This window comes from Geotrypetes seraphini, chromosome 1 (genome assembly GCF_902459505.1).
Source record: "Geotrypetes seraphini chromosome 1, aGeoSer1.1, whole genome shotgun sequence".
Taxonomy (NCBI): Eukaryota; Metazoa; Chordata; class Amphibia; order Gymnophiona; family Dermophiidae; genus Geotrypetes; species Geotrypetes seraphini.
In genome coordinates, this window is record NC_047084.1 from 22,181,374 (window position 1) to 22,206,821 (window position 25,448).

General features: G+C 42.2%; 1 protein-coding gene across 3 annotated transcripts in view; it reads left to right on the forward strand.

Annotated features, from left to right (window-relative positions):
• Nucleotides 1-25,448, forward strand: part of BDP1 (B double prime 1, subunit of RNA polymerase III transcription initiation factor IIIB) — a 324,783-nt gene that overhangs the window by 27,170 nt on the left and 272,165 nt on the right. For all 3 annotated transcript variants that reach the window (XR_004537715.1, XM_033928971.1, XM_033928981.1), the window contains exons 6-8: nucleotides 217-350; nucleotides 15,795-15,889; nucleotides 18,310-18,364. Coding sequence is in view for 2 of the 3 variants with exons in the window: in XM_033928971.1 (XP_033784862.1) it covers nucleotides 217-350; nucleotides 15,795-15,889; nucleotides 18,310-18,364 (284 nt within the window). In the remaining variant the exon portion in view is untranslated. The remainder of the gene's footprint in view (nucleotides 1-216; nucleotides 351-15,794; nucleotides 15,890-18,309; nucleotides 18,365-25,448) is intronic.

Consider the following 25,448-nt stretch of genomic DNA (forward strand, 5'->3'; position numbering starts at 1 on the left):
ATATTGCAGTACATATTGGAATCCTATGTATGATCAGCACATGTTTTCTCCACACCCTTTTTGTCTACCATAATTTTTTTTTCTCTGTATACCAGTGGTTCCCAAACTTAATCCAGGTTTGGGAACCATAGCTGTATACGGTATCAGTTTTTGACTCATGAGAGGAGCCAAGTCTGCAGAATGGCCCCCCTGATCAGAAAACTATTTGTTTTTCAGTTTAACAGTTGAAGTTTTACGGACTAAAGGCTCAGCTGTTGTAGAGGAAAATGACCCTATCTTTGAGCGGGGCTCTACAACTACCTATTCAAGTTTTAGGAAAAGTTGCTATTCAAAACCTTGGTCAATCGGAGGTAAACATTTATTTTTTCATGCTTATGAATTTCATGCTATGTAAGCTTTATGGTAGGCTAACTCAGTTCAATTTTACTGAAAGAGTTTGTTACAATGAACTTAAAAAATGTTTGCCTTGCAAGGTAATAGAAATATAGAATATGATGATAGATAAGGCAGATATCCTGTTCTGCCCAGCTTTCATTCCTGTTGTAGTGCCATAGGACTTCTGTTGATCTTTGGCTATTCCTTCACTTTTTGGGACTTTCCACTGCTTCCTTTGGGAGGTATTGCTTAGATTCGTCAACATTTTCATGAAGGCATGTTTTCTGATATTGTTTCTACATTTACCACCTGTAAGATCTCTTAACTTCATGATCTAGATTAAAAAAAAAAAAGATTTGCTTCTTGTGTATTACTAAGTACATTTTTTTCCTATCCTTCTGTTTTTACCTTTTGTTCTTACCTCTTGATATTGTAAACCTTTCCTGCCCTTGATTGTCATTTTGTATCTAGTATTGTTAATTGTACAGCATACATTTCCCTGTTGTGTTTATTTTATTGTTGTTTTTAAAATTATTTCCCTTTGATTTTTATCTATTGTTAACTGCTTTAATTTGACCTTTTTTTGTTAATAATGGCGGTATATTAAATAAAATAACTGTAGAACTGTGCATTAATACATTTGAATATCTATGTCGTAAGTTACTTCTGTTCTAAAACATTCATATTTAAGTCAGTAAGTCTGATTTCTTATAACATTTGTTGTAGACCTTGAACCATTTTGTTGGGCTTTCTCTGGTCCAGCTTTGCCTGGTCCAGAATGGAACATAGCAATCTAGATGAGGTCACACCAATGACCTGTATTGAGATATTTTCACTATTTTTCTGCTGGTTATGTACTCCAGTATTCCTCTAGTTCTGGCTACCATCTTATATTATTTATTTTCTTGAGATCAGGATATCTTTTGGTTGGTGAATGTGATTGCACTTTTTTGCATGAATCCTTAACTGCTATCACTTACCCACTCAAGTAGAAAATGAGCTTATTTAAATAATCCCCTTGTAACTTCTTGCAGAGCAAATAAATACATAATGGTTTGAGCAGTTTGGTGAGAACCAGAGAAAATGGTGTTTAAACTTGCTTCTCTTACTACTGATGTTTGAGATCTTGGACAATTTACTTCTCCCTCTATGATCCTGGGTACAGCCGAGCCTATGAACTCTCTGGGAAGTGATATACCTATTGTACTTAAATTTGTACTTTTCTTCAGCTGGAGTTTGGAAAACAATTACTGTATTTTTCGCTCTATAAGATGCACCTACCTGTAGAGGAGGAAAAACCAAGAAAAAAAAATTCTGAACCAAATGGTGTACCCTGTCCCACTGCCCTGCCCTGTATCCTGTCCCCCCTCTGGTGGTCTAATGGTAGGCCGAGACAGGGCAGGTCTAGTGGCAGGCAGGCAAGGCATGGCAAGGTGAGTGGGTCAGTGTGTGTGTCTGTGTGTGTGGGGGGTTGGTTTACGGCAGCAGGAGGGAGTGCCGATTTTTGGGGAAGTAGAGAGGAGGGGTTGGTTCGGGAAGCTGTGATCCTTTTACTTATGCTGGGAGGTAGTACAAATTTATGATTTCTCATTTCCAGTTGTAATGCTTGCTTATTTACACAAGCTTTTATATAAACATATAAACATAGAAAGATGACGGCAGAAAAGGGCTATAGCCCATCAAGTCTGCCCACTCTACTGACCCACCCCACTAAGTCAGAGTGTTGCTCGACCCACGTAGAGATCCCACGTGGATGTCCCATTTATTCTTAAAGTCGAGCACGCTAGTGGCCTTGATCACCTGCACCGGTAGTTTGTTCCATTGATCCACCACCCTTTCTGTGAAGAAATACTTCCTGGTGTCACCACCAAATCTCCCTCCTCTGAGTTTGAGCGGGTGCCCCCTTGTGACTGAAGGTCCCTTAGGAAAGAATATGTCATTTTCCACCTCGATACGACCTGTGACGTACTTAAATGTCTCAATCATGTCACCCCTCTCCCTGCGCTCCTCTAGAGAGTAGAGCTGCAACTTGCCCAGTCTTTCCTCGTATGAGAGACCCTTGAGTCATTTGCTGGACTGACTCAGCTCGAAGTACATCTTTACGGTAATGTGGCCTCCAGAATTGCACACAGTACTCCAGATGAGGTCTCACCATGGTTCTGTACAGTGGCATTATGACTTCAGGTTTACGGCTGACGAAGCTTCTATTGATACATACCATCATTCGCCTTGCCTTGGATGAGGCCTTCTCTACCTGTTTGGCAGCCTTCATGTCTGCACTGATGATTACTCCCAAGTCCCGTTCTTCTGAAGTCGTAGCTAGTGTTTCTCCATTCAAGGTGTATGTTCTGCATGGATTTCTGCTGCCGAGATGCATCACCTTACACTTCTTTGCATTGAAGCCCAGCTGCCATGTTGAGGACCAGTTTTCCAACTCGATCAGATCCTGCGTCATACCATCCGTGAGATCGCTTTCACCTACTATATTACACAGTTTGGCGTCGTCGGCAAACAGCGCTACTTTTCCCTGAAGCCCTCGGGTCAAGTCCCTTATGAATATGTTAAAAAGGGATGGTCCCAGGACTGAGCCCTGTGGCACTCCGCTAGTCACCTCCGATGTCTTAGAGAGGGTGCCATTGACCACCACCCTCTGAAGTCTTCCACTCAGCCAATCATTGACCCATGCAGTTAGTTTCTCACCTAACCCCATCGATTTCATCTTGTTTAATAGTCTACGGTGTGGGACACTGTCAAACACTTTATTGAAATCCAAGTACACTATGTCCAGAGACTCTCCCGAGTCTAGCTTTCCTGTCACCCAGTCAAAGAAGCTGATAAGATTGGATTGGCATGACCTGCCCCTAGTGAATCCATGTTGACAGGGATCCCTCAGATTCCCCTCATCCAATATCGTGTCTAATTTCCCTTTAAGTAGAGTTTACATGAGTTTACACACTATTGATGCAAGACTTACTGGTCTGTAATTCGCAGCCTCCGCTCTGCAACCCTTTTTGTGCAGAGGAACAACATTGGCAGTTTTCCAGTCCAGGGGGACTCTCCCCGTACTTAGGGAGAGATTGAAGAGCATGGCTAACGGTTCCACCAAGACATCGCATAGCTCTCTGAGCACTCTTGGGTGCAGATTGTCCGGTCCCATGGCTTTGTTCACCTTGAGTCTTGACAGTTCTCTGTAAACATCAGCTGGTGTGAACTCAAACTTCTGAAATGGGTCATCCATGCTTTGCTTTGCATCCAGCTGAGGCCCGTGCCCTGGTGCCTCGCAGGTAAAGACTGAACAGAAGTAATCATTCAGTAGTTCGGCTTTATCGGAGTCAGTTTCCACATAATTCCCGTCTGGCGTTCTAAGGCGTACTATGCCGTTTGTGTTCTTTTTCCTGTCGCTGATGTACCTGAAGAAGGATTTGTCCCCTTTCTTGATGTTCTTCGCTAGAGTTTCTTCCATATGAAGTTTGGCCTCCTTGACTGCTGTTTTGACCGCTGCAGATTTTGTCCTGTATTCAATGTTTGCTTCTTTTTCCCCCATGCGTTTGTATGAGAGAAATGCTCTTTTCTTCTCCTTGACGAGGTATGATACCTCATCTGTGAACCATTGGGGTTTCCTTTTTCTTTGTTGTTTGGTTACTGATTTTATGTAGCGGATAGTTGCCTCATGAAGGATCGATTTCAAGGTTGACCACATAGCTTCCACATTATCAGTTACTTATTGAACCTGCAGCGTCTGGTAGACGAAATCTCCCATGCGTGCAAAGTCAGTGCCCCTGAAATTGAGTGCCCTTGTTTTTGTTTGTGATCTAGGGAAGCCTTTCTTAAGGTTAAACCATACCATGTTATGGTCACTGGTGGCTAGCGTATCTCCCACCGAGACGTCCGAGACGCTTTCCCCATTCGTAAGTACCAGGTCCAGGATGGCCTGGGCTCTAGTGGGCTCTAGTACCAATTGTTTGAGCCGAACTCCCTTCATGGACGTTAATATCCTCCTGCTATCACAAGTTGTCACTGATAGTGTGTTCCAGTCTACATCAGGCATGTTGAAGTCTCCTAATAGAACAGCCTCCCCCCGTAAGGTGATATTCTCAATGTCTTCAATTAATTCTGCGTCCTTATCCTCCGATTGTCTCGGAGGTCTGTATACCACACCAAGGTACAGGCATTTTTCTCCACCGCTGGCCAAGTTTACCCAGATGGATTCCTCAGTATACTTGACATCTGTGATCCTGGTTGTCTTAATGTTCTCTTTGATATAAAGTGCTACCCCACCACCTAACTTACCCTCTCTATCTTGTCTAATCAGGTTGTATCCTGGTATGGTTATATCCCACCCATGAGAGTCTGTGAACCATGTTTCGGATATTGCTACTATGTCTAGGTCTGCATTAACTATTTCTGTTTCTAGTTCTAGAAATTTATTCCCTAGGCTGTGTGCGTTAACATACATAGCTCTCCACTCTTTCTGTTTGCTAAGCTCCTGTTGTGAGCCACCCATTTGAGTCAAATTGTCTCCTAGCGATTCGTTTGCAGTAAGGATACTTACCTCAGACCTAGAAGCGTAATGTTGGTTCGCTACATCTGGATTGTTACTTACTGCTCCGGTGTAAAAGTGGGTACCCACCCCGACTTACCTAGTTTAAAGCCCTTCGAAGTAGGCGGGCTAGTCTGTGTCCGAAGACATTCTTACTAGAGAATGATACGGTGAAAAAATTTGTCCCCGTCACCGCCCCGTCCCCGTCTCACCATCCTCTGCACCGCCCCGTCACCGCCATTCCCTTCACCGCCCCGTCACCGCCACTGCCACCCCATTCACCGCCCCGTCACCGCCACTGCAACCCCATTCACCGCTCCGTCACCGTCACCGCTGCATACATAAAAGCCTCAAACGGGTACGATTTTATATACTTTTCTTTATTTACGTATAAAGGAAACATTCTTTAAAACTTTAAAACTTAGTTAAATATTAGTTAATAACTATACAAAAACAAACACAACATGTACTTTTAATTGTCCTTATTTTTTAACCCGTGGATGAACAACAAATCATCCACAATCTCTGGATTCAGTCTAGTTCTCCTTTCTTCCACAGTCCTTCCTGCAATAGAGAATGCCCTCTCTGAAGATGTGCTGGTAGCTGGAATGCACAGTATCCCTCGTGCAACTTTTGCTAATTTTGGCCAGCATTCTTGTTTATTTCTCCAAAATCTTAAAACATCAGCATCTAAATCAGTAGAACAAAGATAGCTATCCACCTCATTAACAGCAGCCTTCTGAGGTGATAATGTTTCAAAAAAGTCACTCAGGAAACCAACGGTTGCATCTATTTTCCTTTTTTTGGAGGGACCTGGCCCTGGGAGTTCATCCACTGTGTCGATCTCTGGAAATGTTGAATGTTGGTCCAGTTTTGAAGTTGAGGGGTCTTCCATTTCAATCTCTTCGTACAACCTCTTTAAAGATACGATTGCCTGTGTTTTTTCATCTTCTGGGAAGATAACTGCATTATTTTTCAGACATGGGTGTAACAGAGAATATGTCTGGACACTGAAATATGTCTGGACACTTCTTGCAGAGGGGAGTACTTGATCAGAAGAAACTTGACCATATTTCGCACCAATGAAAATCAACATGTCAGCAAGGCGAGCGAATCCTCTTCCCTTGACCACAGAAAAAGGTCTGATGTCCATGGCGCACATAGAAGCAACTGCATCAGTAACGTCTGCTTTCGCTGCTGTAGGCAAGGTACTTCTGCTGTTGTCTTCCTTCGGATTCTCTTTGTGTAAAAAGTCCTTGATGCTTTTCGTCACTGCAGTATACTTTTGCCCATTACAGATTGCTGCGTGTGATTTCAGGCCACTGGTACCATCACGCGACCTCCATCTCAAAGCTGACTTGCACTTCTTGCACATGGCGAAACCGCTGTATTGACCATCCACGTTGATGATAAGAAATAACTTCCACACCGGACTAGCCCCATTATTTTCCATGAGAGACAATCGATCGCTGTTCGTTACGATGAGATTCAGCACGGTACTTTTATTCATGATAGTCTAGAAATAAAACAAAAAAAATGACCAAATAAACAAAAAAAGCAATACCAAAAATAGCAGCAAATTACAATGGATTGATTGAATTCATTGCAGCAGTTTGCTTCAGTCATTGTCTTACATATAAATACTCACCTTTGCAGAATGACAATACTTCTTTCAATGATAATGTTTTCTGAAAGATGACAGTATCTTTCCTAGGACCGACATGAAAAAAGGAAGTATGGTTATGAGACTGTGTAACACACTAAAAGACTAAACAACCTCTGAAACAACTATAGAAAAATAGACTGATATAAATTCTCAAAACTGACACATTTTTATCACTAAATTTAAAATAGTTATTTTTCATACAATTTTTCAATCACTAATCTTCCACCACCCCTGGGGCTAGCAATGCATAGACATAAAACTACACAATCTTACATGCGAAGGGGTTGGAAATAAAATAATCTTATTGGCTTTGCACTCTGATTAAAAAAAAAGAACCAGCTCAGTGCTGCAAGAGTAGCCAAGCCAGACTTCCGCACGGAGCTGGTTTTTTTTTTCTCACACAAACAGTCCTACTAGAAACCTCTAATGTGGCTTAGTAAAAGAGACCCTAAAAGCAAATAATCTCACCTGCATCAGAGCAAATGAAAATTTAAGCATGAAAATGTGTATGCTATTGGAAAGAGTAGCTCAGCCAGACCTCAGCACCTTACCTCAGCTTGTAACCGACGAAGTTTTCAGGTTTTCAAGAAGCTGCGAAATCCAAATCCTCTGCTCGGCTCCGAAATCACAATCGCTACTGCTGCACTACAAGCCATTTAATATCATGTGCGGCAGTAGCGATTGGTCCCCTACTTTGATCTGACAAATGAGGAGCCAGTATATTGGGGGGCGGAGTCAATGCGGCAACGTGCAAGTTGGATCGAGAGTTGTACCTAATCGCGGCAAAGATCTCCCTGCCGTGATTAGCATAGTGACTGCGGCTACGGCTGCAAGTCTCCCCTCCCCCCAGCGATCACGGCAGGAGGGCACCCAACCCCTCCTGTAGACCCCCCCCGACGGCCCTCCCGACAATCGCAGCAGAAGGGTACCCAACCCCTCCTGCCGGTCCTCCCAATGGCCTCCCCTAAGATCGCCGGCAGGAGGGTTCCCAACCCCTCCTGCTGGACCCCCCCCCCCACGAACCCTCCCACCCCGGAACCCCCTTAGTCTTACTTTCCAAGTTGGACCGGATGGCTCCTCACACGTATGGCCAGCAGGCTTGCCTCCGTCCAAATGAGGCGGGCCCGCCCCTACCCTGCCCAACCCACAGGATCCTAGGGCCTGATTGGTCTAGGCACCTAAAGCCACTCCCGCTATAGGAGGGGCCTTAGGTGCTTGGGCCAATCAGGCCCTAGGATCCTGTGGGTTAGGCAGGGGAGGGGAGGGGCGGGCCCGCCTCATTTGGACGGAGGCAGGCCTGCTGGCCAGACGAGCGAGGAGCTGTCCGGTCCAACTTGGAAAGTAAGACTAAGGGTGGTGTTTCGGGATGGCGGGTTTGTTGGGGGAGGGTCCGGCAGGAGGGGTTGGGCACCCTCCTATTGGCGATATAGGGGGCCGTTGGGGGGGACGGCAGGAGGGGTTGGGCACCCTCCTACCAGTGATCATAGGGGGGCTGTTGGGGAGCTGGCAGGAGAGGTTGGATATCCTCCTGCTGCGATCGTCGGGGGGGCTGTTGGGGTAGGCAGGAGGGGATGGGTACCCTCCTGCCGCTATCGTTGGGGAGGGCTGGTTCTGTAGGCATGAAGGGCTGAGCACCTTCCTACCGGCGATCGTCGGGGGGGGGGGCGGGTTCTATTGGCAGGAAGGGTTGATCTGACAAATGAGGAGCACGGTGAAACACAGGTAAATAGCGGTTCCTAGAAGGGGGTACATTGGCCCGCGGGGACAAATCTTTTCACCGTTTTTGCGGGCGGTGAAAACTTTTGTCCCCGTGTCTGCGGCGATTTGGCTTTGGAGTATCCATAACCCGCAGCCAAACCGCAGCCACGCCGCAGCTCCCTGCGGGGATCGCTCCCCGTGTCATTCTCTAATTCTTACCTCTGTTGGTCAGATGTAGTCCGTCTGGTCCCTGTAGTCCCTGTAGTGTCTCTCCGTGATTCAGGAATCCAAAGTTCATCTCCTGGCACCATCGTTGTAGCCACTCATTCGTCTTCAGGATGCGTTCGTCCCTGTCCCTTCCTCTGCCCCTAACAGGAAGAATGGAAGAGAATACTACCTGTGCTCCTATCTGCTTCAGCCTCTTTCCCAGAGCTCCGAAGTCTCTAGCTATGTCCTCCAGGGTGTTCTTGGCAGTGTCATTCGTTCCGACGTGGATGAACAGCATGGGGAAGTGGTCCTGGGGCTTGAGAAGTCTATCGAGACAGGTGGTCACATCTCTTATTCTGGCTCTGGGCAATATACTGTCTACATGTTGACAAAAACAAATCAGTGATTCCAGCTCCCAAGAAGCAGTTATGGTGCCAAGCCATCAGCCGAGCCTCCATGCATCGGAGGGAAGTTATTGGCCTATTGGGGGTACAAGATCAATTTTGTTCGTCCCCTCATGGTCCTTTTTCTGGACTCTCTGGCTGGGAAGATGGAAAAAGCAGTCAAAGTCCAAGCAACAGTGCAAAGGCTGCTGGATTTGGAGGCCATAGAGCCTATACCAGAGGAAGACTTGGGCTGCAACACATACTTGATATACTAAATAGTGCCCAATAGAGACTCAGAAGACTGGAGGCCGATTCTAGACCTCAAGGTGGTAAATGCGGCTTTAAAATACCCTGTTTCTGGATTGAGATGGTGAGGTTGGTAATTGCTTCAGTGGCACCTGGGGAAGTTTTCGCTGTGCTGGATTTAATGAAGACCTAATGGCAAATTCCCATTTTTCTAGAGAACAGGAAGTTCTTGCGATTCCATGTGCTGGAGCAACACTTTCAATTTGTGGCCTTACCCTTACAGTTGGCCACAACACCACAGACCTTAACCAAAGTGATGGTTGTAGTTGCAGCATACCTGTTCAGAGGTGGTATACAAGTACATCCATATCTGGATGATTGGCTGATAAAAGCCCAGTCCAAATCTAAAGTTGTTCAAAGAGTGATTCAGCTGCTGCTGAAGCTCAGCTGAGTGTTCAACTTTCGGAAAAGCTATCTGGAGCTGACGCAAATCTTGGCATGAAGCTTTCTCCACTTGATTGGCAGTCTTCATGTCTTCGCTAATAATCACCCCCAAGTCACGTTCTGCTACAGTCCTTGCTAGGATCTCATCATTTAGGGTGTAAGTCCTGCATGGATTTTTGCCGTCAAGGTGCATGACCTTGCATTTTTTGGCATTGAAACTTAGTTGCCAAGTCTTTGACCAATGCTCCAGCAGGAGTAGGTCCTGCATCATACTGTCTGGCATTGAGCTTTTGTCGGGCACTGTGCTTTCATCTGTTGTGCGGTTGACTACTATGTTGCATAGTTTGGCATCATCGGCGAATAATGTAACTTTACCTCGAAGCCCCTCAGCCAAGTCTCTTAGGAAGATGTTAAATAGGATCAGGCCCAAGACCGAGCCCTGCGGCACTCCGCTGATCACCTCTGTCGTATCGGAAAGGGTACCGTTTACCACTACCCTCTGAAGTCTACCTCTAAGCCAGTCCCTAACCCATGCGGTTAATGTTTCACCCAGTCCCATCAAACCCATCTTGCTCAATAACCTGCGGTGTGGGACGCTATCAAATGCTTTGCTGAAGCCCAAGTACACGACTTCCAGGGACTCCCCTATATCCAGCTTTCTTGTTACCCAGTCAAAGAAGCTGATCAGATTTGATTGGCAGGACCTTCCCTTCGTAAAACCATGTTGATGGGGATCTCGTAGATTCTCCTCATTCAGGATCGTATCCAATTGGCGTTTGATTAGTGCTTCCATAAGTTTACTCACTATTGATGTGAGACTCACCGGTCTATAATTCTCAGCCTCCGTCCTGCATCCTTTTTTGTGGAGTGGAATGACGTTAGCCATTTTCCAATCCAACAGGACTCTTCCTGTACTTAGGGAAGGATTGAAGAGCGTGGATAATGGTTCCGCCAGGACGTCACTCAACTCCCTGAGCACCCTGGGGTGTAGTTTGTCCGGTCCCATAGCTTTGTTCACCTTGAGTCTTGATAGCTCCTCGTAGACACAGCTGGGCATAAACTCAAAATTTTGAAACGGGTCTTCCGAGTTTTCCCTCGTCGGCAGCTGAGGGCCAGATCCCGGCGCCTCGCAAGTGAAGACCGAGCAGAAGGTTCAGGAATAAAGTGTCTATTTCACTAGCAGACAGACACTCTATTCCTGAAGTCTGTCAGATTTTCATTTGTCTGCTTACTGCCTCGAATGTTCTAGGGAATTCAGACATCTTGCTTCTTTCCTTTATCCAGTTTTAACAAGGAGAGAGGACATGACTGCAACGGTGAAGGTTCCAGGGTGTATGAGAACATAAGAATTGCCATACAGGGACATACCGAAGGTCTATCAAGCCCAGTATCGTGTTTCCAAAAGTGGCCAATCCAGATCCCAAGTACCTAACTAGATCCCAACCAGTATTATTATTATTATCATAGGAATAAGTAGTGAATTTATGTATATTTATTCAATTTTCTATACCATTCTCCCAGGGGAGCTCAGAACAGTTTACATGAATTTAATCAGGTACTCAAGCATTTTTCCTTGTCTGTCTGGTGGGCTCACAATCTATCTAATGTATTTGGGGGGGGATTAAGTGACTTGGCCAGGGTCATAAGGAGCAGCATGGGCTTGAGCCTACAACCTCAGGATGCTGAGGCTGTAGCTTTAACCACTGTGCTTCACTCTTCCCCCCTCCCCTCCCAAGCCTTCTCAATAATGACCTATGGACTTCTCTTTTAGGAAATTTTCCAAAGAATTGCCATACTGGGACACAATCTTAGTGCAGGTTGCACTTAGGTTGTTTGTACACCTTGTTCTGTATTGCAAATAGTTAAGTTTTTGATTAGGTTAATGATATGAGTAGAACAGACATGTTTCTCGAGGAGCATCCTCGTACCCCACCCTATTCTATTTCCTCTTCATGGCTGACCATCTGCTTTGGTATGAACTAAGGAATTGGAGGACATGGAGGACAGCGCAGAATGATGGGAGATGGAGCAAAAGAGTGCTAAAGAGAGGCTCTCTACAAGAATTATCACAAGACAGGGTTTACTATTATCCAGTGATTCCTCAGTGGAATCTCAATTTAGTGCTTTCGACTCTCTCTTCCTTTGAGCCATTGTTGGATTGTACTCTGATAGATGTCACCTAGAAGAATTTCAGAATTACATGCCTTGTGTCAGGAGCCCTTCTTACAATTTTTTGCATCTGGTTCCTTCCTTCCCTCCCAAAGTAGTCTCAGCCTTTTATGTGAATCTCTCTCTTTTTCTTTGCTGGTTCTGGGGAAGGCAAAGGCAATAAGAAACAATGTCACTTGTGCTTTCCTAAATGTAATTGGTGTATCTAGTCCCACAATTAGACTGCCTTCCTTTGGATTCGGGTGAGTTCTTGAAAATTGAATTTTCTTTGTTAATATTAGGTGTTCTTATTGATTCCTTACTCTCATTTAAGGACCAAATCAATTCTCTTGTAAAAAAAAAAAATGTTTTTTCAGCCTCCGTATTTTAAAACGAGTCAGAGCATATTTTCACCAACAACACTTTTTTGTTTTGGCCCAATCTGTTATCTTGGCCCATCTAGATTACTGCAATGCAGTGTATTTAGGTTTATCTAAGGCCAGCTTGTTAAGACTCCAGCTGATACAAAATACTGCTACCAGACTTATCTTTGGTAAGAGTAAATTTGGCCATGTGTCTCCATTGCTCAAAGAATTACACTGGCTTCCAGTTCATCTAAGAATTCAGTTCAAGTGCATTTAAGATCCTATTTGGTATTTTCATTATTCTTGTTCCCTTAGACTGGAATGTACATAGATCTCATCTTGCAAGAAGTTCTCAAAAATTGAAACTTTCTTTCCCTTCTCTTAAGGGTAAACTCAGATCTTTCAGAAATTTTAGTCATTCTTTCTCTTTCAAATTGACAGAGCTTTGGAATAATTTGCCACTTTCATTAAGAAGTTTAAGTCCCTTTCTATTATTTCGGAAAGCTTTGAAGACAATCCCGTTTGCCAAACACTTTGGAAATTAGTCGTATCATTCTTTTGTTTATTTATCTCATAAGAACATAAGAATTACCGCTGCTGGATCAGACCAGTGGTCCATCATGCCTAGCAGTCTGCTCCCTCGGCGGCCCTTAGGTCAGAAACCAGTGCCCTAACTGAGTCTAGCCTTACCTGCGTACGTTCTGGTTCATCAGGAACTTGTCTAACTTTGTCTTGAATCCCTGGAAGGTGTTTTCCCCTATAACAGTCTCTAGAAGAGCGTTCCAAATTTTTACCACTCTGGGTGAAGAAGAACTTCCTTACGTTTGTACGGAATCTATCCCCTTTTAACTTTAGAGAGTGCCCTCTTGTTCTCTCTACCTTGGAGAGGGTGAACAACCTGTCTTTATCTACTAAGTCTATTCCCTTCATTTTCTTGAATATTTCGATCATGTCAAGTTTCATGTTTTAAGAAAATTTGATGGATCACTTAATTGTAATACAAAGTGATGAACAAATGTCCCCTCTTGGTCTCCTCTTTTCAAGGGAGAAGAGGCCCAGTTTCTCTAATCTCTCACTGTACGGCAATTCCTCCAGTCCCTTAACCATTTTAGTCGCTCTTCTCTGAACCCTTTCAATTAGTACTGTGTCCTTCTTCATGTACGGTGACCAGTGCTGGACACAGTATTCCAGGTGTGGGCGTACCATGGCCCGGTACAGCGGCATAATAACCTTCTCTGATTTGTTCGTGATCCCCTTCTTAATCATTCCTAGCATTCTGTTTGCCCTTTTCGCCGCTGCCACGCATTGCGTGGATGGCTTCATTGACTTGTCGACCAGTACTCCCAAGTCTCTTTCCTGGGGGGTCTCTTCGAGTACCACACCGGACATCCTGTATTCATGTATAAGATTTTTGTTACTGACATGCATCACCTTATACCTATCCAGGTTAAACTTCATTTGCCATGCCGCAGCCCATTTCTTGAGCGTGTTATGTCACGTTGCAGGTCTTCGCAGTATTTCTGTGTCTTCACTACTCTGAATAACTTCGTATTGTCTGCAAATTTAATCACCTCGCTCGTTATACCAATTTCCAGGTCATTTATAAATATGTTGAAGAGCACGGGCCCAAGCACTGAACCCTGCGGCACTCCACTCGTGACGCTTTTCCAATCCGAGTATTGTCCATTTACCCCCACTCTCTGTTTCCTATCCGCCAACCAGTTTTTAATCCACATGAGTATTTCACCCTCGATTCCATGGCTCACAATTATCTTTTTTATTGTTAACTGTATCGAGCTTTACTGGTGATGTCCCAGTCCATAAATCTAAGTTTTAGTTTAGTATAGGAAGACTTTTTGGTGGCTACATCAAGAGAGCATCGGCATCCAAGACGTCCATAGCCCAAATGTTCAACAAAGCCATTGCATCAGTCTCTATTCTTAAAGGTCAACCAGTGCCACATGCTCTCAAAGCACATTCCAAGAAAGGAATTTCTGCTTGATTGTGCCATCGGATATTTACCAGGAAGCGGTTTGATCGTCATTATGAAACACCATCACATTGATGATCAGGCGAAGCAGGATGTGACCTTTAGAGTGTAGTACCACACTTAACTGATACTTTCCAAGTATCTGGACCAGCCTGGAGTACTAAAATAAGGTCTTGCCTGCTAATTTTCTTTCCTTTAGGCACTCCAGAGCGTTCTACCTACCAGCAGATGGAGACTGAGAACACTTGACTTTGAAACTGAATAAGATCACTGAGCAATTCCTTGCTAGCCAATATGTCAAATAGCAAAACAGATAACTCTTGGGACCTACAAATGGCTGTTCTCTTGACTCATCAGTATATGTCTGCAATCACAGAATGATTGCTTAGCACTCAATCCCTTTTTTTTTTTTTTTTTTTTTTTAAGCAAAGTGCGTACTAAGCAATCATCTGTGATTGTATGCATATACTGATGAGTCAAGGGAACAGCCATTTGTGGGTCCCACTGCCTTTTCAGTTTCAAAGTCATGAGTTCTGTCTCTGTCTGCTGGTAGATGTGCATAATCCAGTCATCTGGACCGCTCTGGAGTGCCTAAAGAAAAGAAACTTAGCAGGTAAAACCTTATTTCTCTTTATCTGCTTATTATACTAGTGGAATGATGTACAAATGTGAAAGTCAAGTTTCTGATTTGGAAATTTATTAGAATACAAAATCAGTTATGACCAACCTTTTAAAGTAAAAGATTTCTGTCAGTGATTAAAAATAGCATTGTTGTCAGACATGCTTTGAAAAAAAAGGAGTTAAGTTCCAGTGTAGGAGGTAGGTTCCACTGTGTGTATATATATTCTGAATCTGATAATCTCGGAGAAAGCGAGACCAGAAGGCCTTGAGCATGTGCAAATGCTCAAGGCCCAGTCCATCCCAGCACAGGCAAGAGGGAGGATCTCCGACGCCCAGCCCAGAAGAGGGAGGATCTTCGGGCACCGGCATGTCCTATGCGTTGGTGCTGGTGCCGGTGCCCAATCGGGGTAAGGGATTTCGTTTTGGTGCTTGGGGGGATGCCGGATTGCGGGGGGTGGTGCTCATAAATCGAGCCAAACTCGGTTTCTGAGGCGCTGATTTTGCAAATGTTTTGCTCATCTTACAAATCACTCGCAAACCGAGGTTTGACTGTTTATAAAAAATCAGTTTTGAAAGGATATGTGTTCAGACACACAAGATTGGCTTGAAAGTTTCTTTGATAGTATCACTTTATGAAGATCACAGAAGACTATGCTAATCTATACGGACTGATTATATTTATGGAAATTAGGACAGATATTTCAGGACTTGGACGAATGATTTTAGGTTCAAATTTTTTGCATGGACCCAGAGGATAACACTCTTTTAACAAAAGGAAAATGTTGCAAGGGAAACATTTTATTTTTGTTCTAGATCCAAAAAGTTTTGTCTGGCATCCGAGTTTTCTAAGTATTTTTTGATGTCCCTGCAGCAGATATTCTTAATGTTACTTTACTTGAAACACATCTTTAACAATTATTGAACTTGATATAAAAGGTATGTCCTTTTTTTTTTCCTGCTTTGGAAAAAATAATTTAATATGTTCCAAAGCTGGAAGTAATTTTATAGGGGAGGTGAAAACAGTATTACAGGCTTTTAAATGTGAAAGGTTGAGATGTGCATTTACATTTTGATTACTAAATTTGCATACTTTTTTTTATAATTGCAGAAACAGACATGTTCTATTTGGCTATCAGCATGGTAGGAACTGATTTCTCAATGATTGGTCAGCTCTTCCCTCACAGAGCAAGAACAGAAATTAAGGTAACAACACCTTCTGTGGAACAAGAAAATGGTAGATTTCAATAGCTGGACTTTGTCATTTTTAGTTTTATTTTTTTTTGGTGTTTTTTTTTTTAAACTCAGGCATGCAACAGCTGTCTGTGAAGAAAATAATAAAATCAACATAATTTTACTCTTTCCCTGATGAGCCCTTTTTAAGGTGGAAGGAGTGGGGGTAGAGAAGAGTTAACTTGGGGCATTTTTACTAAGGTGGGTTAGGTGCACCTAAAACAGCTTAAAATGATATATTACAAGACACTCAGGCATCGTGCGGTAACTGCCAAATCTGTGTGTGCTAACAGTGTGTTAATTTTTTTGGGGGGAGGGAGCAAGTCTGGGGGGGGCATAGAGGTTAACGCATGGATACTGTATGATCTCTTAACCACCTACAAAATGGATGGTGATAAGTGCACATGTGGTAAATATAATGATCTCACAGTAATGACAACACATACAGTCTCTTCCTCTGTGGTATTGTGGTATTGCAGTATATAAAAATAAAGTATAGGGATAGGGAATGGGATTTGATATATTTCTTGCCTTTCTGTGGTTACAATCAAAGTGGTTTACATATTATATGCCAATACTTATTTTGTACATGGGACAATGGAGGGTTAAGCGACTAACAGGTGCAGTGGGAATCAATCCAATTCCCCTGGCTCCCAGGCCACGGCACTAACCATTAGGCTACTCCTTGCCTCTCTCTGCCCAGAATGCAATGCTACAGAGCAGGTTACAGGATACCATGGTAGTCGTGCTATGTCGTGCTAAGCAGATGACCCTGGGCTTTGTTCCTGAGCCATGCTTCTGCTCCATGAGGCCAGATAAGAATGCTGCAGAAGCAGTGTTCATAGCCCCAAGGGGATTCAGGAAATCTTGGTGATTTTGTGACATTTAATTGACCAGACTTAAGGTTTAAGTGCACTGGGTTCAGACAGGGGATTAAGTTTTGTAGCCCCTGGTGCAAGGTTCTAAAGTAATTTTAAAAATCTTGCATAATTGAGATGCTGTTACTCAAAAAGAAGCTGGTTTCAATTGAACTGGAAATGCAAAGAACTATAAAGGAACCAATGGGCCAGAAAAATGTGATCTTAAGGTGGTAAGTGATGAGTAAATAGAGGTATTTTAGCATTAGTTGGGTAATTAGAAGTGGGTTTAGGTAGGAACTGGTCGTGTTAGATAGGTTTTATGTATTTTTTGAAGAGTAGGGTTTTAGTATCTTTCTTGAAAGTTTTGTAGTCTGTGGTCGATGACAACAGAATAGTGATTTGTCTGTCCAGTTTAGCTGCTTTGGTGGCTATTAGGTTGTCATATAGTTTTTTTGTTTGATATTTTTGGATGGTGGGTGTGTGAGAACCCACTCACTTTTCACACACCCACCATCCAAAAATGTCAAATGAAAAAAACTATATGACAACTTAATAGCCACCAAAGCAGCTAAACTGGACAGACAAATCACCATTCTGTTGTCATCGACCACAGACTACAAAACCTTCAAGAAAGATACTAAAACCCTACTCTTCAAAAAATACATAAAACCTATCTAACACGACCAGTTCCTACCTAAACCCCACTTCTAATTACCCAACTAATGCTAAAATACCTCTATTTACCCATCACTTACCATCTTAAGATCTCGACAACTCTTTAGTAATTCTTATTACCCAGCATTTGTCACCTGAAGATAACGACTACTCTTTGGTAATTCTTATGTAACTCTTATGACATCTCTTATGCTATTCCTATAAAGATTTATGTAAACTTTTTATATAATCTCTGAAAACTTTTATGTAATCCGCCTTGAACCGCAAGTTATTGGCGGAATGTAATATTCATACATACATAAGAACATAAGAATAGCTTTACTGGGTCAGACCAATGGTCTATCAAGCCCAGTAGCCGTTCTCACGGTGGCAAATCCAGGTCCCTAGTACCTGGCCAAAACCCAAGGTGCAGCAATATTCCGTGCTACCAATACAGGGCAAGCAGTGGCTTCCCCCTTGTCTTTCTCAGTAACAGACTATGGACTTTTCCTCCAGGAACAGACAGCGATTAATCTGATTAACTGGAATGCAAGACATTAGTTCCCTACAAATGTTTCATATGATTAACTTGGTGTAGATCAGCATGGTTATTGTTGATATCCCTGATCTCCAGAACCTAGTAGTGAAGCAGCTATTTGAATTAATATGAATTTTCCTAGTGGTAACACTGAAAAATGTGTCTCTATATACTGTATGTTCGAATTAAACCCCTCTGGAGAGGAGATTAACTGTTAATAAAATCCATTAAGGAATTCTTGCTTAAATAAAAAATATCTCCAATTCATAGGTAACTATTCTGTGTGTTTTTAATATATATGCAGTGGTGATATTAATATTACCTTTTTATTTTTAATTCAGAACAAGTTCAAACGTGAAGAGCGATCAAATTCCTGGAGGATAGACAAAGCATTCAGTAAGTTTAGTACCAATTGAAAAGACAGTAATTTATTGACAAAAGTAAAGGTCAAATAAGTCAAACACATTCAAAGTAAATGCATACACCATTGATATCACAAGATCCATGTTACAGTGATAAGTCTTACTTAGAAATTATCACTAACAGAAAATGGCTACTTTCCAATAGCTGCCTTATCCAGTACCTATTTTAGCTGGTTTCAACAAATGAATGTTGAAAATATTTGAAAAAATATAATTTAAATTCTAAGTGATATCTGAAAATTAGTTAGCGGAGTGCTCTATGCTTGATTATCAGTATTATGTTGCCCTCAAATTGCTCATCCTGTACCTCCTTTGTGTTTGTCAGTTTAGGTCAAATTGTATTTTCATCCTTGTGTTACTTTTACAGAACATTTAATTAGCCATTCTCCGTTTTGATGAGACACGTAAAAAACACAGCAGAAGGAAAATCCAGATTTCAAATGTTTTTTTTGTGGTTTTTTTTTACTTTTATCATTGTGATGTTGTCTTTGTAAATAAGAATCAACAAGACCGGAGAAGCAAGATTGCCGAGGTGCAGTGAGGATGCCGACTTTCTGTCCTCCTGCTGAAAATTATTCTTACCTCTGAACTAGGATTTCCCTGATGCCGTAAAGGAGAGGGAGAGCGGCTGCCACAGCCCGGCAACCCGAACTCTCCTCGCGACAACGGGGGACGATAGACGGCTTCCTAACGTCTTCGCCCTGGGGCGAACCGGCTATGCCGAGTCAGAGGGAGGACTCGGCACAGGGGAGCGAGGTATTGCTCAGCCCAGCAGAACCTGTCCCTCCCCAGCAGCCATGAGAAGGGGGAACTACGGCAGCTCAAAAGGGACAGGAAACTACTTCCCTTCTTGAGCTGGAGGGCTTACCGGTGTCCCTGGATGTACACTTGGCAGCTGAAGAGATCGAGGAGAGGGCAGACAAGCCAATCCCAGAGGGAGGACAGATTCCATCTATTCCCCTACTGGAAAAGCCAGCAGAGTTCATGTTGGAGTCTATCTGGAAGGCTTTAGACTCCTTGTACCAGCTCTGTACAGGAACTCTACCCCTAGTCAAGGATTATGGAAAAAAGATTGAAAAACTACAGGAAGGAATGAAGACAGAGGGGGTGAGAGTGGACTCCTTGGACCAACAGGTTCAAGGGATACAAAAATTTCAAATTACCTTAATGCAGGATAGACTATTGCTAGTAAGGAAAGTTGAAAATATTGAAAATTATACTAAAATGCTCAATTTAAGAATTCTTAACTTTCCTAAGGTACTGGCAATGTCTCCAAGAGATCTATTTAATAAATTTTTAAAGGAAGTGTTTAAATACCATGAGTCTGGACTTCCACCTCTACAAAAGATATATTTCCTTCCAACATTTAAGAAGGCTTCACAACCAGAGGCATTACCTGATTCGACAAGTGCAATGGACTTAACAAGAATATTGGAAACCTCAGTGGATGAAGCCATCTCATATTCTACACTTCTGGTGACCTTTGTTTTCCAACTAGATAAAGAGGCACTTCTTAGGCTTTTTTTTTAGGCTTAAAGAGGTGACCTTTATGGATTTAAAGATTTATATGATTCCAGATGTTTCAAAGATAACCCAGACTAGAAGGAAAGAGTTCCTTCAATTGAGACAATCCGTACTGTCTTTGGGTGCTAAATTTCAACTTAGATACCCTTGTAAATGTTTGATCCTTTTGGATCAACATTCTTATACTTTGTTTGACCCTTCCCAGTTACGGTTTTTCCTTGAAGGTTTCCCCTCCAAGTACTTCCACGCGGACTTAGTCCTTAATAATTTAGAAGATGTACACTGCACTATTGTATGGTTAATTTTTATATTACTTTGATGAACTATCAGATCCCATGATGGTATGTTTATTGCTTATCCCAAATTGTGGACTTACTTTTAGAGAGATTGTTTAATCCCTAGGGAATATATGTTATTTTATTTTCCTGTTTAACTATATGTAATCTCTCTTTTTTCCCCTTTATATAAATATTGTTACTGTATATCTATAAATTGAATAAATATATATATAAAAAAAAAAAGAATCAACAACCAGGATTTTTAAAAAATATATAATTTCTTATATACAGTACTACCTGCAAACCTGATAGCTATCAAAGTGGTGTACATCACCACTTTAATATATCACTTAAAACTTGGCTGTTAATTCTTATTTTTACAAATTCATATATCTGATGAAACTGTGCCACCAGAATTTAGAACTACTCCTATTATACTGGATATAAAATGTATTCTCTATGGGTGTCTTTCCTGAGGAATATGTAGAGATTAATCTTACACCCAAAATGAAGAATATAAAATGCCTAAAAACGTTGTCACAAATTTTCTAGTGCGCCTTTGGGTAATAATAATAATAATAACAGTTTATATACCGCAGGACCGTGAAGTTCTGTGTGGTTTACAATGTTTAGAAATGTTACAGAGAATGAATAAACAAAGTTTATTTTAGGCGTTTCCTGAATTCTCCATAGGTAGTAGGCACGAGTAATTGTTCAAGGTCTTTACCCCATAATGCTGCTTGATGTGCGAGAAGATGTTGGTGATGACTTTTAAATTTGCAACCTCTAACCGGTGGAGAAACAAAGTTCGGGTGTGAGCTCGCTTATGTCTGTTGGTTGTGAAAGAGAAGAGGTCTGTTATGTATTTAGGGGCTAAGCCATAGAGTACCTTGAAGCAAAAACAACCAAACTTGAATTTCACACGTGCCTCCATCGGCAGCCAGTGTAAAAGTCGATAGGAAGGTGTCACGTGATCAAACTTCTTCAGTCCACAAAGTAGTCTAACCGCTGCATTTTGAACTAGTTGCAATCGCTGCATATACTTCTGGGGGAGTGCCAAGTAGGTGATGTTACAGTAATCGAGTTGGCTCAGTATAAGGGATTGTACTAGAATTTGAAATGATGAGGCATCGAAGTAAGCTCTGATGGACCGAAGCTTCCAGAGGGTGAGAAAGATTTTTCTGATCAAGGAGTCTACCCGGTCTTTCATGGTCAGGTTCTGGTCCAATGTTACTCCCAATATCTTCATAGTGGGTTGAATGGGATAACTAAGGTTATTGATGCACACTGTTGCTTTAGTGTCGAGTTGGTATGGCGATGCTATAAAAAATTTTATTTTCTTTGAGTTTAGTTTTAGTCTGAATTCAGTCATCCATTGCTCCATCCGATTTAGTACTTCTGTTGCTTTGGGGGTGACTACTGAGACAGAGTTGGTGAATGGGATAATTATCGTGAAGTCGTCAGCATAGCTAAATAGTTTTATCCCCAGCTGGGACAGTTGTGCATCCAATGAGGACATGTAAACATTGAAGAGCAGAGGGGATAGCGGTGATCCTTGTGGCACGCCAGATGGATTGCTCCATGTATCTGAGAGATCATGATTAAAACGGATTTGGTAGGTGCGTGATATAAGGAAACCTCGAAACCAGTTCAGTACTTCTCCTCTGATTCCGATTGTGTCTAGGCATTGTAACAGTTTTCTATGGTCCACCAAATCAAAGGCAGAACTCATGTCAAATTGCATGATTAGGGCGTTGAGGCCCTTACTGAACAGGTAACGCAAATTGTCCAGAATGGCCGCAATTACTGTTTCAGTGCTTAATAGAGGCCTAAAACCAGATTGAGTTTCGTGCAGAAGAGAGAATTGGTCGAGATATTCCATTAGTTAGGTGTGTACCAATCCTTCCATGATTTTTACCATAAATGGAATTGATGCTACTGGTCTATAGTTGGTTATTGATGTTGCTGATTCTTTATGATTTTTTGGGATTGGGGTTATTACAGTATGACCATTGTTGGGTGAGGAATTTACCATTGTTTAGGTTATTGGTTAGATAATTCAATAGGGATAGTTTAAAGCCTAGTGGAGCTGCTTTCATAATCTCTGGGGGACAAGAGTCCAGGACGCAGTATGATTTAGAGTATTTATTATATAATTTGATGTAGTTATTCCAATCTGAGTTGTGGAAGGAACTCCAGATCATGTCCGCTGGTATTTCATTTTTTGGTATGTCAATTGATTGATGTTCGTATGCTGCAATTGTCGAGTGGTTATTTCTTAGGTTTTTGATTTTTGAGTCGAAATGTTGTGCTAGTTCATTTGCTGAGGGTAGTTTGATATTATGCATGGGTTGAGTGTGGCGTGTGGTGTCGAATAGATTTGTAACTATGTTGAACAGTTCTTTTGTATTGGCTCCTTTTGAGCTAGTGTTACATGAGTTAATTTTGGACGAGTAAAAAGTTTTACGTTTTTCTTTTATCTGTTGTTTGTAGAGTTTTATGTTGGATCTCCAGATATTTCGGTCTGACAGTTTTCCCGTTTTTTTCCAGATTCTCTCTAATCATCTTACTGATTGTTTCATTGTTAGGAGTTCGATGTCAAACCATTTGTTGTATTTGTTTGAGCAGCTTTTGCTCTTTCGTATTGGGGCAATTTTATCTAAGATGGACGTGCTAGTTTTCATCCAGTGAGCTTGGAAGTCAACTCCTTCTTCTTCTATCTTCGCTTGTAAATCATATTGTGACCAATATTCCTCTGGATTGATATGGCCCCTTGTGAGGTGTTCTCTTTTTGTCCATGGGCGTATCTTAGATTTTAGCTGGTAGTCAATCCATTCTTGCGAGAATTCTTGTAGAGAGTCTCATTAGCATATTTTTGCTCTGCCTCCCATCTCTTTGCTGACCTCCAATTCCCCAGTTGTCTCTCTACAAGTGAGATGGTAGAAGCCTGTCTTTTCTGCTAGTATTCATTTTTCTTTTAAATTTGGTTTTTACTTACTGTTTGAGAGGCTTTTCAGTGCTGCAGAAGATCCCTGTCTTGGGCCATCTCTAACTGCGGGAGAGCGCAGACTCTCAGGTCAGAGATCTGCATCCAAGGGGCAGACTGCCTTGCAGTGCACCCACTTGGTCAGCCTGTACGTGGGGGAAGGTTTGGCTCCCTGATAGAGGTTGTGAGATCAAATCCCAGCACTGCTCCTTGTGACTCTGGGCAAGTCACTTAATCCTCCAGTGCCCACTGCTTTGAATATCAGTTTTGAATACCAAAGCCACAAAAAGACATTCCCACTAACAGTCCAGGAGCTCAGGGAATGGTCACTTGGGAGCAAGGCTCACCCATGTTGTGTCTGCAGTGGGCTTGAGTGCAGGCTGAGTGGCTCTGTGGCGGTTTTTCCAGGATCGGGGCCTACTGCTTTCTTACACCCAACTGCGCATGCAAGGTTCCAGTGGTAGTTGAGGTCTCTGGCTGTTGGGCCCAAAAGGCAGTCTGAGAGACAAATAGAAGTTTGAGGCAGAAGTTCTCCCTGTAAGCTGTCTACAGCTTCATTACAAGCAGCTCCCAGCACACAGCATGGCACAGTGACCAACAGGCTGACAGCCTCTAATACAAAATTGGGGGGAGGGGCCTTTTAAAAGGAAAATGTTTGGAGTTCTGGGGTTAGTTAGGGTCACTAGAAATAAATATTCAAGGATTAGGGCCCGAATATATCCCTTATTCACTCAAAAACAAGCCCCACACGGACAAACGATACACACACCCAGCAACACTACAAGGCCTTACTTACAACCCACAACATTCACACTCCCCAAAGAGAAAGGGAAAAAGGAAAAAGAAAAGAAGTGGAGAAAAGAAGTAGTCTGAAAAAAAGAAGACACAGAAAAAAAGTGGAGAAAAAGCCTCAGTTAAGCTTCATATGGCTAAATAAATCTCCACTTATGTGTCTTCACTATATCAAAAACAGTGGTGAAAAAATGAGGCGCAATTTAAATATAATTCTCAATTCTATTAGCAACCAATGAAGTTTCTGATAGTAACCTGAGATATGATCGAATCTCTTAAGATTAAATATTAATCTGACAACAGTGTTCTGGATGAGTTGAAGCCTCTTGATATTTTTCATAGTTGAGGTCAAATAGATCAGATTGCAGTAGTCTAAGGTACTCAGAATCAAAGACTGTACCAACAGTCCAGGGGCTTCTTTTACTAAGCCACGTTAGGGCTTTAACGAGCAGGATAGCGCGCACTATATTGCCGTGCTTTCTAGACCTTAACTCCAGCATTGAGCTGGTGTTATTTCTAGAAGTGTAGCGCGCGGTGAAGCACGTGGTAATTTCCTGTGTGCGCTAAAAACGCTAGCGCACCTTAGTAAAAGGAGCCCTAAATTACATTACATTACATTAGGGATTTCTATTCCGTCTGTGCCTTGCGGTTCTAGGCGGATTACATTATAGAAGATTTCTGGGTAGTTCCAGTAGAATTACATTTCAGGATAGGAGTGTATTACAGTAACAGTATAGAGTTATGATACTTCAAGTTCACAGAAGATAATACTTATCATAGAAGATTATTACATATAACAGAAGATAATGCATTTTGCGGAGGTAATACATGGCAACTCGATCGTTTAAATCGGGTATAATGTAGAAGAGTTATAGTACTTTTTAGATCACAGACAAAGAGATAGTATAGATAGGTGTTTCCGAAGTCGTTGGTTGGGAACTCATTGGGTGGTGGTTAGAGTGATGCATTAAAAGTGAAATACACCCTAATTGTCCGAAGTTTCCAGAGCAAAAAATAGTACTTTTTAGCAACCAAATTGATCTGTGTCTCCAGGAATAATTTGTGATCTAAGTTAACCTCTAGAATCTTAATATTGGAAATATTAATCTGACAACAGTGTTCTGGATGAGTTGAAGCCTCTTGATATTTTTCATAGTTGAGGTCAAATAGATCAGATTGCAGTAGTCTAAGGTACTCAGAATCAAGGACTGTACCAACAGTCCAGGGGCTTCTTTTACTAAGCCACGTTAGGGCTTTAACGAGCAGGATAGCGCGCACTATATTGCCGTGCTTTCTAGACCTTAACTCCAGCATTGAGCTGGTGTTATTTCTAGAAGTGTAGCGCGCGGTGAAGCACGTGGTAATTTCCTGTGTGCGCTAAAAATGCTAGCGCACCTTAGTAAAAGGAGCCCTAAATGCATTAAAAGTGAAATACACCCTAATTGTCCGAAGTTTCCAGAGCAAAAAATAGTACTTTT